Below are 13,474 nucleotides of genomic sequence, written 5' to 3' on the forward strand. Positions count from 1 at the left end.
CTTTGAAGATGACCAATTCTTTTCACTTCATTTTCAAATTTCGAGGATCAAAATGAGACAAGGTGGGAGCAACCCATGTCAACTCTTTCCGTTCTTCTGGAACAGTCTTTTCTCCCCCTAACAACGAGAAGATTGTCTCATCAAAGTGATAATCAGCAAAACAAGCTATAAACATATCACCTGTCAAGGGTTCCAAATATCTAATGATAGATGGTGAATCAAAACCCACGTAAATTCCCAGTTGACGCTGGGGTCCCATTTTAGTGCGTTGCGGTGGTGCAATAGGTACATAAACAGCACAACCAAAAACTCGTAAATGTGAAATGTTTGGTTGATGTCCAAACATGAGTTATACTGAGGAGTATTGGTGGTTGACTATAGGTCTCAATCGAACCAATGATGTAGCATGTAAAATGGCATGTCCCCATGCAGAAATTGGCAATTTTGTTTTCATAAGCAGAGTGCGGACTATTAACTAAAGCCGCTTAATCAATATTTTTGCTAAACCATTTTGAGTTTGGACATGAGGAATAGGGTGTTCAACATCGATGCCCAATGTCATGCAGTAATCATCAAGGTTTAAGACGTAAATTCACCAGCGTTATCAAGTCGGATTGACTTAATAGGGTAATCTGGGAACTGTGCTCGTAATTTAGTTATCTGAGCAAGAAGTCTCGCAAAAGCTATATTCCGAGTAGACAAGAGATAAACATGTGACCATCTGGTAGATGCATTAACCAAAACCATAAACTATCGAAATGGTCCACAAGATGGTTGAATAGGCCCACAAATATCCCCTTGAATTCTTTGCAGAAATGATAGGGATTCAACATCAACCTTTAGTTGTGATGGTCTAATTACCAACTTCCCTTGAGAACAAGCATTGCAAAGGTTATCATTTGAGATAGCAATGTGTCTGCTTAATAATGGATGTCCATTAGAGTTGGTAATGATCCTACGCATCATGGTAGATCCTGGGTGACCTAGACAGTCATGCCAAAGCATGTAAACTTTTGAATCAATGAACTTCTGGTTCATGACATTATGTGATTCAATTGTCTTTATGTATGTATGATACAATCCACTCGACAAACCATGCAACTTCTCTAATACGCTTCTGGGTATCATTGGAGGTAATGCATAGATACTCCACATTTTCTGCACATTTCATTTCAATGTGGTATCCATTTAAACGTATGTCTTTGAAACTCAACAAATTTCGAGTGGATCGAGTAGCGTACAATGCATTCTGTATGGACAATATTGTTCCATTTGGTAACATAATTTGGGCTTTCCCTAAGCCTTCAATTACTTCTGAAGGTCCTGATATTGTTGTTACCCTTACTTTTGTAAGCATCAATCTTGAGAAATACTTTCGATCTCAAAGTATTGTATGCGTAGTTGCGCAGTCTGCAAGACAAATATCTTTGTCATTTCTCATGTTTTGAGAATGACCATAGTTTTTATCCATGCTCTTTGAGTAAGAGAATCAGAGTTAAAAGCAAGTTATAACAGGAAATTTACATGCCACTTTTATTGAATCTGAAATGCTAGTTTTAAACTACAAGTTCAACATAATAAAAGTACATAAACGATTCAGTTGGACCGATATACTTCATTTCCCCTTTCCACAATAAAATCTGAAACATTTAGGTGGGTTGTGTTCAACTGCCCTGATAAGTCGCACACTGGATTAGGTGTATCCATTAGTCTAGTTTGGTCGAGGAAATTAGTCTCGACACCCTTCTCCTTGTGGGAGGCTTGATACAGATCCACCAGATGTTTTGGGGTACGACAAGTACGTGCCCAATGCCCATTGCCACCACACCTATGGCAGGCTCCTTCAGAGTTCCTGGGAGCATTGTTCATATGAGCTTGACTTTTGCGTCGATTCACATTTTTAAAGCTCGTACCTGAATTATGCCTTAGAACCTGGTTGTGAAACTGAACTCCATGGTTTTTGCCTTTCCTGTTCCACCGATCTCGCTTGTGGCCACGTCCTCGTTTATGATTATCACCACCATAGGATGTGGCGTTCACCTCGAGGGAAGCAACATTCACTTCTGGGAATGGTGCAGATCCAGTAGGTCGAGAATGATGATTTTTTATTAGGAGTTCATTGTTTTGTTCAGCAACCAGGAGTACAGAGATCAGTTGGTTGTATTCAGTGTAGCATCGCGCTCTATACTACTGCTGGAGGAGCATGTTAAAGGCATGAAATGTGCTGAAAGTCTTTTCCAGCATATCTTCCTCAATAATGGTATCCCCACAGAGCTTCATCTGAGAAGTAATTCTGAACAACGCAGAATTGTACTCAACCACCGACTTGAAATCCTAAATCCTTAGGTGAGTCCACTTATAGCGAGCTCTTGGAAGAATCACCGTTGACTGGTGATTGTATCTAATTCTCAAAGCCTTCCAGAGAGCTAACGGATTTTCAACCGTTAAGTACTCACTCTTTAGTCCCTCATCAAGATGACGACGAATAAAGATCATGCCCTTCGCCCACTCTTTAGAGGATGAGTTGTTCTCTTCCCTGATGGTATCTCCAAGATTTCCTGCTCTAGATGGATCTTGGTGTCCAGTACCTAGGTAAGGTAATTCTTCTCGGTAATGTCCAGGGCAGCATAATCAAGTTTTGCTAAGTTCGCCATTTTTCTTTTCTGAAAGAAAAATGAGATATTTAAGAATTTGCAATAATATGTATTCTTGGAGGAATATAGTATTAGAACTTCTTGTTCTTACGAATTTTTTTCATTTTGATCTTTAGGCCAAAATAATAAGCAGTCGAAACTTCTGGCTCGAGATTTTCAAGATGAATGAGGAGGGCGATTGTACCGCACCATTCTCATTGAAATAATATAACATAGAATGGACGATTATTCCGCACCACTCAAGTAGCAGGAAAATTTAAATACGCAGAGCAGTGAGGGTGATTATATGATGTGAGATTTATACGCACACAAATTAAACCCTCTTTTTTTGTCAATTTGTAGTATAAGTGTAAGTAGGGATCGTTCTGGACCGGGGATTAGGAGGGATTGTTAATCACTTGGATTTGACTCAAAAACGTAAAAACACAATATAAAACACTATACTAGACTCAAAGAATTCAAAAATACTTTAAAACATAAACTAAACAGATTCTACGCATTAAAGAACAAGAAAGTAAAGGGGGGTTTAGGACTTGACGAAAATTGAAATAACGAAACAAGTTAATAAACTAGACAGAATGTAAATATGAATATGATGAAAGTATGGATGAATGGATGCTAGCCAAGGGGTTCATCTCCACACATGTTACACTTGCATAATAAAATGATTTCCAATTGCGTTTCAATAAATCATTAATTCTCAACACTCCAAGTTAATTAGATCCGCTTAAATTAACCTTCAAATCTTCCTAACGTTATTGAATTGGATGATTGCATACGACAACCCAAAACATTCCCCACAAGTCCCCTACATGATTGCATAATAGAGATACAAGCAAGAATCATTACGCTCTATGAAGATTATAAGTTTTGACGAGGCATTCGTTACTATGGAATACGCATGAAACTTATGCCAAGAATTCGTTTAACGCGATTGTTTATAAGCAACCTCCACTACTTGTGAATATAAGTTCGTAACTATTAGGTGAAACTCACTTGTATTCTAGCGTCATATTCATGCATGAAAATTAAGTGTGCACTCTCAATAAACATACATAAATAAGTTATCAATCAAACGGTTAAACAAATTGAATCCACAACTTATGAAACGCAATTAGAAGTAATCAAATCAAAATGCAAACATAAACATATATTTCGAATCACCCCCTAGCTAAGGGGGGTTTAGTTCCTCATACGTATAAAACAAAGAGAATTGAAATTAAACATTGAAATCAAAGAAACGCCTAAACATTCCAACAACTCAAACTTGAATTGTATGAACGTTTAGACCCTCTTATCTTCCTCTTTATTGTAGCACAAGGTCTAAGGAATGTTGTTGGTGTGTTGAATGGATTGGGGAAGTATGGAAGTGGATGAGGAGTGGTGTAATTGGAAGAGGATTGGTGTTTGGATTATAAGGGAAGGGGGACTCACGGCAATGAGGGAATGGAAGTGTTTATGGTGTGTTGTGTATGAAAATGAGATGTTCATGAATGAATGAATGCAAGGGTATTTATAGGAGTAGTGGAGGGAACATATGGCTATGTCATTTGTAGGTGAAGTAAGTGTGTGAGGTTGGTGAAGTAAGTGGAGGTTGTAGGTGAAGTAGGTGGATGTTGTAGGTGAAGTAGGTGGATGATATGTTAAGTGATAAGTGATAAGTGATATGATATGTGGTTATGATATGATAAGTGGTTAAGTGGTGATGATAAGTGATAAGTGATTAAGTGATATGATATGTGGTGATGATAAGTGATAAGTGCATGTGGGTTAACTAATGAAGGAAATGCATGTGCAATGACAATGTGTTAGAATGGATGTGTGTTATGCATGGCATGATTGGGATTAGGAAAGGTTTAAATGTCCTGAAACTAAAGAGAACAAGGTTCCAACACTTTGGCTCCAATTAGGTCTTCAATTTCGTCCAACACTTTGGCTTCAAGCATAAGCTATCCGTCCTTAGCCCAAAAGTGCTCCAAAAGTCTCCAAAATGCATCTTTTTGCTCCTTTAGCCCTTTGGACCTACAAACACACGAAAATAGCTTAAAGTACTAAAATAACTAAAGAAACATAACGTAAATGTACGAGAACAAGTCATTTAAGTCGCATAAATATGCTCCTACCATTATACTATTCGACCTAAAATTGCAATGAAATTAAACTGCAGACAAATTTAAATATGCAGGGTAGGGTGGGTGATTATATCGCTCCACCTAAAATTTGCAATAAAATTAGATCTGTAGTCCAAGATAGGCGATGATACCACATCATCTTGGATCGCAGTAAGAATAAATTTGCAGTTCAAGATGGGCGATTGTACCGCATCATCTTGGATTGCAGTAAAATTAACATAAATAAATATTGGGTTAGCAATCAATATCTACACCAAACAAGAAATCAAAGATATATGTAACTGTTAGTTTGAGAACTAGAAGCATACATGGAGCAAATAGTTCGTCACAAGGGTATACAGCGCAATTGAGGCAGAGAAAGAAGATGAACAGTAAAAACCTTAAGGGAAACATTTTTTTCTTTCTTTCGTGCGGCGAAGAGAAATGAGAGAATGATTATATTTTAGAAACTCGTACTGATAACGTGTTATAAATATGTAAAAGTTAGAGAGATAACCTTTTTAGTGATAGGTGCGAGGTAGATATAAAGTACCACACCATAAATATAACTTAAGTGGATGACAAATAAAAGACGGAGGAATAGATGATGTTATTGATCTTTCTTTCTTTCAGTCTGTATGTTTTTCTGTGTATTGAAAGCATATGGAGTGCTCTATTTATAGAGCAACTCCAATACTGATGCATTAATTATACATTGAAAATTTACAGTACTTCCTTTGACAACACAACCTCCATGCATTTCCAAATTCCACATTCATATGCCAAGGTTTTCGTTCATCTACCAAGGATTTCAATATTACTGTGCCAAGGTTACTGTGGGCATTCATTACCCACTAACATTTTCAACAAACGCCACTTTTTTTGAAGCCCAAATTTGATTTAATTTGATAAAGTTCAAATTCCAACACAACTCTCACATAACAGCAGTCCATTTCGTTATTCCTTCATACTTTCTTTATAGTTCTTCCTAAAAATTCACACTTATCTCCGACTATTATTTCTACAAAACTCACACAAAACACATCAAACTCACCAATTTAATATAAAATCATGACCAAATAATAAGTAAAAGAGGTATAAAACATGCATATAATATTACCCTAACAAGGAGACCAAAATTTTAACTAAATTTACAAACCAAATAATGTGTTGTCAATAAGAATTAAACATGTTAATCAATGCTTAAGTGATAATCCAATCATCAACAACCTAATTATTTGATTTATAAAATTAATGTAAAATTTTTAATATCACTAACATTATCCAAAAAAAAAAAAAAAAAGAAGGTTTACTTCCTTCCCATTCGAAAAAAGCAAAAGTGTATTTTATAGTTAAGAACGTGAAATTAAAGGAAATGGGGGCAGTATTATATTCATTAAAACAAAAAAGGAAAATTCTTATATTAACATAAAATAGGGGAAATTTTTTATAAATTAACATAAAATTGGGGAAAAGAAGAAAGCAGTAAAATAAAGACAAAAAAGGAAACAAGGAAACTCATGAAATAAAAATGGAGGTGAGCTTTGAAAGGTGAGCTCTGGAAAGGAGATGGTATGATCAGGACGTCATCCTCCTTCTATTCTCTCTCTCTCTCTCTCTCTCTCTCTCTCTCTCTCTCTCTCTCTCTCTCTCTCTCTCTCTCTCTCTCTCTCTCTCTCTCTCTCTCTCTCTCTCTCTCTCTCTCTCTCTCTCTCTCTCTCTCTCTCTCTCTCTCTCTCTCTCTCTCAACCTCTTGAAGAAAATAAACAAAGTTAAAGTGCTCAAAATTCAAGGTGGGCCTCTTGGACCGAAGTTTCCAGCCCTTTGATGGCATATATAAATAAAGAATAATAATATTATTATGGGGAGAGGATCAAAAGGTCAAAGGGACTTGGTATTTATCCTCACAAAGCTTCACAGGGTTAGGGTTTTGTTTTAGCTCGGCTTCCAATTTCAGCTTCTGGGTTTTGCTTAATTTCTGGAAATTCACTGCCTTTGAGCTCTGATTCTTCATCTTCTTTGCTGGACTTCAAACTTTAGGGTTTGTTTGTTTATACAGCTTTTACTATTGGTAAGTAAGCTATCTTATGCTACTGCTTCTGGTTTTTGTGAACTTTCATTTCTTCAGTTGGTAGGTAGCTTTTGATTGGATTTCTATTTTGTGTATATGTATTTAGAGCTAAAATCTTTCTGGTAAATTGCGTAGCTAGGACTTTGAATTTTGAATTTTGGTTCGAAAAGTCTCTTGTGTTTTGAATTTTAGGAGTTTCTGAATATTGGGTTTTTGGTTATTTCAGTGGAGGGGTTGTTGAAGGTGGGTTTCTTTGGTTTTGGGATTGGTGGCGCCGCGGCGGCAGTGATGATGATGTTGATCCATGGGCAGTAGAAGAGTGAAAGTTGATGCAAATGATGGTAATAAAGTTGTGACCGACATGCCGAGCTTTGTTCCTCCAGTACCCACACCCAATCCCAGGTCAGTATTCGCTTACAGTCCTAAATTTTTACATATTTATTGTATTATATTGTTGTTATCTTTTAAGTTTAATTGGCAGTAGTATAGATCCTTGATTTTTTAATATGTTTCCTTGGGCGTTCAGTTAGTTTAGAAGCTGTGGTCTGGCAGCGGCCTCTGTGCTGCTAGAACATGAATATAATTTTGGTAGAATTGTTGTTGCCATATGCTGCTGATATTAAAATCTCATGCTTTGTCCGGTGGTTGGACAATATCCGCAAAAGGAACATAAATTAGAACTTAGAATCCTACAGTCTAACAGGTGGAATGGAATAACCACCACTTAAAACGACTAGGCCCTTTGTCTACTACTCTTTTATATTGTAACCCAAACAGCATATAAATGTTAGTATCTGAAGTTTATTCTTACCATATGCTTGAAGTTAAATAGAGTGCTAAGTTACAAGTAACCATTGGAAATTTATCAGATTGATGCATCAACAGCTCAAGTTTGTGTAAACAGTATGGGGATTTAATATGGCATAACGTCTTTCCACGGTATAAACAATGTTTGCCAATGATTTGAGGCAAGGGAGTTATAGCTTTGTTTTTTCAGTTTTTGTATGACTGAAATGATAACAAAAAATAGAGCCAACGAACAGGACAAAAGAAAATTGCAACTGGATACTATTGTTCTGTTATGGAGGAATTGATTTTCCCAATTTGATTTGAAATTATGCGACTGTTCATTGAAACAAACAGAGTAGCTGTATTATTGTTGTATCTAGTATTAATTATTAAAGTCTGTTCCGTTTTGCTTATTTTCATACAAGAATATGATAATAGTGATCCTAAAATTAAGGAACAGGGCATATGCTACTTGAGATGTTTCCATGATCTTTAATTTGGTAACCATTTCTTCATCTGTTTACATCATGATTGAAGAAGCTTCTTAACATGTTTACGTTTGACTCTTTTTTTTTGTGAAAGAGGAGGGGGGGGGTTTGGTAATTGAATTATGATTTCTGATGGTACCTTTTTGGCCTTATCATTCTGGCCAATGTATATGGATTTAGTTCCTTTTTTGTTGATTGCATTTGTCATTTTGGTAGTCATGATTCTGATGATTTGTGCTTTCAGTGGCACAGAGGGGAGCTCCATTCGTTCATCTCGGATTTCAGACTTTAGAACTCTTGAGCAAACTCTTGGATTTCGCATAGAGGATGCCGTTGACATTGGGAGAAGTATGTAACAAATATCTTGGTGTTTATCAGAAGCAAAATTCAATACTAGCAATTTTCCTATTCTTGTTTCTTTAAGTTGTTATTATGACAGTTCTTTGAATTTTAACGTGGTTGAACATATAAATTGTCTTCTGATTTTCATACTCGGTAAATGAGCTTATGGATAAGGTTTTCTTAGTGTTCTAGTCAGCTTCCGTGTTTAGTTTCCTAGTGCCTGGTTGTAGGTGTTTACTTGAATGACCTATCAGCTGAGATATACTCCTACGTTCTTGGAAGCTACTGTTCTAGTCCTGTTGTTCAATTCTTACCTTAAAACAGATCCTATTCTTCATTGGCTTTCTGAAGTGTGACTTCAGAAGCACAAGTAATTTCTGGCAGTTTTGGAGTATGATGAAGAGAAAGTGATTCTGATTCTGTTTTTTAAGTAAAAGGGGGCGTATGTAATATGTATATATGCACGTACTGTCAGATAATATTTACTTTTGTTGTGTTATGTTATCTCTTTGATTTTGACTTGTAATCACTTGATTATTGTTGATTTTTTAGGTCCAATGTTTAGTCAAAACAAGTTAAATCGCCAGGCAGTGGGAAGTAGTGATGCCCAATTTGGTGGTTTAAACAAGGTAATTTTGTATCTTCTCCCTCCCCCTCACAAAAGAACAAGAAAAATGAGAAATGAAAATGAAAACAGGATTAAAAAGATTAAACTTACAAGCATTCTGGAATTCAGTCGCTTGCATCTTTGGAAATAAACCTTTTTGTTTCTTTCATGGGATCTCAGCTTATGCCACTGCAAAAAGAGCCACAGCCAAATTTGCTCTCTGTGTCACGTAGCAATCATGAGAACTGGGGGGAGTCCAATATGGCAGATGGAAGCCCCAGGACTGATACTTCAACAGATGACACAGAAGATAAAAATCAGAAGGTAACATCTCCTGCTTCCACTTTTGCTACTTATTTTTTCATTCTTGTATCCAAGATTCAAAGTGACATATCCTTCATTTTGCCATACAAAATTATTTTGCAGCTGAGAATATTCGTTCTTCATTTGATTTTGGCTGCTTTTTATTTTTTTATTTATTTTTTTTATGGTGAAATTAAATTCAGTGTTCTTGTGCAGATTGAAGGGAATCAAATGACTGCTCTTCTAGCTTCTGATTCCAGTGACAGGTCAAAAGAAAAATCTGGGGATCAAAAGGTTTGGTAACTTAAACTAAATATACCATTAAATTATATTCTTGCATGATTATTGGATTACCTTTTACCGTGCAACCATTCTCTACAGACCTTGCGTAGACTTGCTCAAAATCGTGAAGCTGCCAGGAAAAGCAGATTACGGAAAAAAGTAGGTTACCATTCAAGTATTTGTTAGGAGTTTATTATTTTCCCCTTTATTCGTTGTTAGTGTTCCCTATCTAGTAAGAGTCATGCTTACTGTTCTTTGTGGGGAAGTAATATTATGTTATGTTTCTTCTCTCAGGCATATGTACAACAACTTGAGAGTAGTCGGCTGAAATTAACTCAGCTCGAGCAAGAGCTTCAGCGAGCCCGTCAGCAGGTTGGGTTTTGTTGTCTGTATATACTTGCATCTAATATATCATATATTTTTCATTCCTGAAATGGAAGGGCATGGGTGTCCTGTATCATATTAATGGCTTTATTTTTACAGGGAATATTCATTTCAAGCTCTGGAGATCAATCACATTCAATGAATGGAAATGGTATTTGAACCTCTTAATCTCATGTTTTCACTGGTTAATTTTTCCTGGACTTGAAATTTTGAAATTGATCGCAGAGGTGTAAATCAGCGTGCCTTAATATGCATATGTATGTTAAAGAAATTTAGTGTAAAGATGGGGTTAGGTCTTCTCTGCATTAACATTGTGATGTAGTAAGTCAAATATTTTGGGTGGATACTTCTACAGCTTCTTTGATTTTGATTGTTCTATAATTTTGGTACCCAGTCTTTTGCAATTGGTTCCAAGCATGTCATGAACATTTAAATTATGGGTCTGTTTTTCATGTTAATAACGGTGTAGTTGCTAGCATGTTGGATGATGTTGTTCTTATGTTGTGTGATCATAAGGCAATATTCTATTCCTAGACAGCTTGGAAACATAAGATTCTTATGCTGTTAGATTATGATCTGGACCACACACCAGGTTGACAATCTGGCAAGATGGCATTACGTTGCTGAACTGTCTGGCATGAGAACATATGTTTCCCACTTAACTGATATTTGATGGTAAAATATTGTTGTTTTATTCGTATTTTTATTTCATAGGTGCTTTGGCATTTGATGTGGAATATGCAAGGTGGCTAGAAGAGCACAACAGGCAAATAAATGAGTTGAGGGCTGCCGTTAATTCACATGCGGGTGACACTGAACTTCGTACTGTTATTGATAACGTCATTGCGCACTACGATGACATTTTTAGACTAAAGGGAACCGCAGCAAAAGCTGATGTTTTCCACATCTTATCAGGAATGTGGAAAACACCAGCTGAAAGGTGTTTCATGTGGATTGGCGGCTTCCGCTCATCTGAGCTCCTTAAGGTGAAAATTTGTGCTCCCTAATCTGTTGATATTTGATATGGTGATAATCCCCCTATCAACATTTATCTTCCGAAGCTTACAAAATCTATATAAAAGAAAAATTTAGACCATTTTAGTTTCTGCACAATTCCATCTCCTGGTGTATAATATGTTATTTTTAACATTTTGTTCCCTTGTTTTCTCCCAATGTGTTAACCTATTGACATGAAACTATTGTTTATGACATTTTGAGTTGGGGCTATCAGCCTAACATCATGTTTTGATATGACGGAAATGAGGCAATGTTGGATCTATGGCTTCAATTCTACATCTACTAGTTTAAGAATCACCCACACCAAACATAGCCGTGTCATATATGCTCACAAAATCATGTACATGGAAACGAGTATTTCTATGGCACGATTGCTATTAATGGAAATTCTTAGTGCCCAACTTTGAAATTAATGAGTCAGCACAATTGATGTTTCTTTTTCTGTTAAGAAAGTAATTAATGAGCTGTCAAAATTCATTTCATATATACGTGGACATAATACATTTATTCTGTCCTATCTTCTCGATTAGATCTCTGCGTCCCGTTAATCTGTTTTGACATTGGTGCAGCTTCTGGTGAGTCAATTGGAACCCTTAACGGAGCAGCAATTGGTAGGTATTTATAACCTGCAGCAATCATCCCAGCAGGCTGAAGATGCTCTGTCACAAGGGATGGAGGCATTGCAGCAATCCCTGTCTGAGACCTTGGCAAGTGGCTCACCTGCGCCTTCAGGATCATCTGGGAATGTAGCAAACTATATGGGTCAAATGGCCATGGCCATGGGAAAGCTAGGAACCCTTGATGGGTTCCTCCGCCAGGTGAATTTCCTTAATAGTTAATTCCACTAGCTTGCTTTTCCGGTGTGACGACAATTAATTGCTTCAATTACAAATAGTTAAAAATAAAAACTGAATCACGAATAGGCCGGTATTGCTGAGTGACATATCTGGAGAAATGATATCGCTTTGGTGTTGGAACCTGTAGGTTGAATGGAACCACATTGCTTTTAGTATTATACTAAAAAGATAAGCTGGTATTCTACATTTCTATTCTTCATTTTGTTTTGTTGGCCCTAAATTTCACCCATACAATATATAGTCCTTATTGATTGTTTTCAAATACGAAATGAACTGTTGTCCCTTGAGACGAAAAAACTCGGTTCTCCTTTTAAACGCAATTATACCATCTTTGTCTTACAAGAAGTTTGTTGCACGGAAGGCATGTTTAACAAGATTTGTTCACAAACTTGGTGATTTGGCCTAAGATAGGTTGCAATGTCTGTCTCAAAGGACTTCCTTTTAGTCTTGCCTAAAACATCTGAAACGTTAATTGTTATTTTTGTTTCTTTATGTACATGCATCTAGGGCACCCGGGCTACATGCTAAAATAACCTTGTCCTTCTATGAATGTAATTAATACGTTATTTTTGTAGTTTGTCAGTGTTCAGTATTTCTGCGCCTTATTTGTTTCATTCTCGTTTTGTCAATTACCAGGCTGATAATCTTCGGCAACAAACATTGCAACAAATGCATCGTATACTGACGACTCGGCAATCAGCTCGTGCACTCCTTGCAATAAACGATTATTTTTCACGTCTTCGAGCCCTCAGTTCTCTATGGCTTGCCAGGCCTAGGGAGTGATAGGCATTAGATTCCTTTATCTGAAGTTCATCAATAAGGTTGGCTAGTCTCGGAACTCAAATTAGCACCATGAACCGAGGGCCATATGATTAGATGATAGATGGACTTCAGCTATCTGGGCATCAATATCCTTCACAAACCTGGTTAAGGTGCGCGGAAGTCAAATTATTGTTCATAGTGTCCATCAAAGTTATCGGTGGTTGTTACATATGTTTGCGTAGATGATGTATTCTGTCCAAAACTGTAGTATGAATAATCTGGAAATGGTAGTTATGTAATAGAAGTGAGGGAATAGAATAGTGCTATTATTATAGGTTACAGATTGTCAATTTGTATACCAAAAATCAGATGATGTCAGAGTGAAAATGGTTTGCATTTTCTTTAGCTTTGACATGTACATATGTTGTCTCAATATTATTGGCTATATTATTTCACTGGTCTGCCATTCTGGGTGTTACGTGTACCATTCACTGCGCGTGTGAATTTGTCCGAATTTACTAAATAATGTCCTTGGCAGTTGGCGATTTGTGAGGTTTTGCGCCTCAGGTAGCAGTTTTTCGTGTGTTTGTGGGATGGAGTCGGAATCTTTGAACGAATTAGCTGCTGTGTTATGAAACTTGTTGGATTATGATGCCGTATGAATGGCAAGAATCGAGTTTTGAATTACAAGAGTGATTTTTGCATACCCTTTTTCGATCTTTGCACTCGCCTTAATTTAGCTGTAAAAAGAAGATTATATGTCAATTCAATGGAGGAGGAGAATGCTTTTGGGGCATAGCTGCCTAT

At 36.7% G+C, this 13,474-nt stretch overlaps 1 protein-coding gene across 1 annotated transcript; it reads left to right on the plus strand.

Moving 5' to 3' along the window:
- Positions 1-6,483: 6,483 nt before the first annotated feature.
- Positions 6,484-13,120, plus strand: LOC137745185 (transcription factor TGA2.3-like). The gene is made up of 12 exons (XM_068485091.1): positions 6,484-6,836; positions 7,063-7,238; positions 8,358-8,461; positions 9,008-9,084; positions 9,243-9,386; positions 9,582-9,659; positions 9,747-9,806; positions 9,942-10,019; positions 10,131-10,182; positions 10,746-11,017; positions 11,618-11,866; positions 12,542-13,120. Exons 2-12 carry the CDS (start codon positions 7,141-7,143, stop codon positions 12,686-12,688), a joined length of 1,359 nt encoding a protein of 452 aa, XP_068341192.1. The 5' UTR covers positions 6,484-6,836; positions 7,063-7,140; the 3' UTR covers positions 12,689-13,120.
- The last annotated feature ends 354 nt before the right edge of the window (positions 13,121-13,474 follow it).

This window comes from Pyrus communis, chromosome 9 (assembly GCF_963583255.1).
Source record: "Pyrus communis chromosome 9, drPyrComm1.1, whole genome shotgun sequence".
Classification (NCBI taxonomy): domain Eukaryota; kingdom Viridiplantae; phylum Streptophyta; class Magnoliopsida; order Rosales; family Rosaceae; genus Pyrus; species Pyrus communis.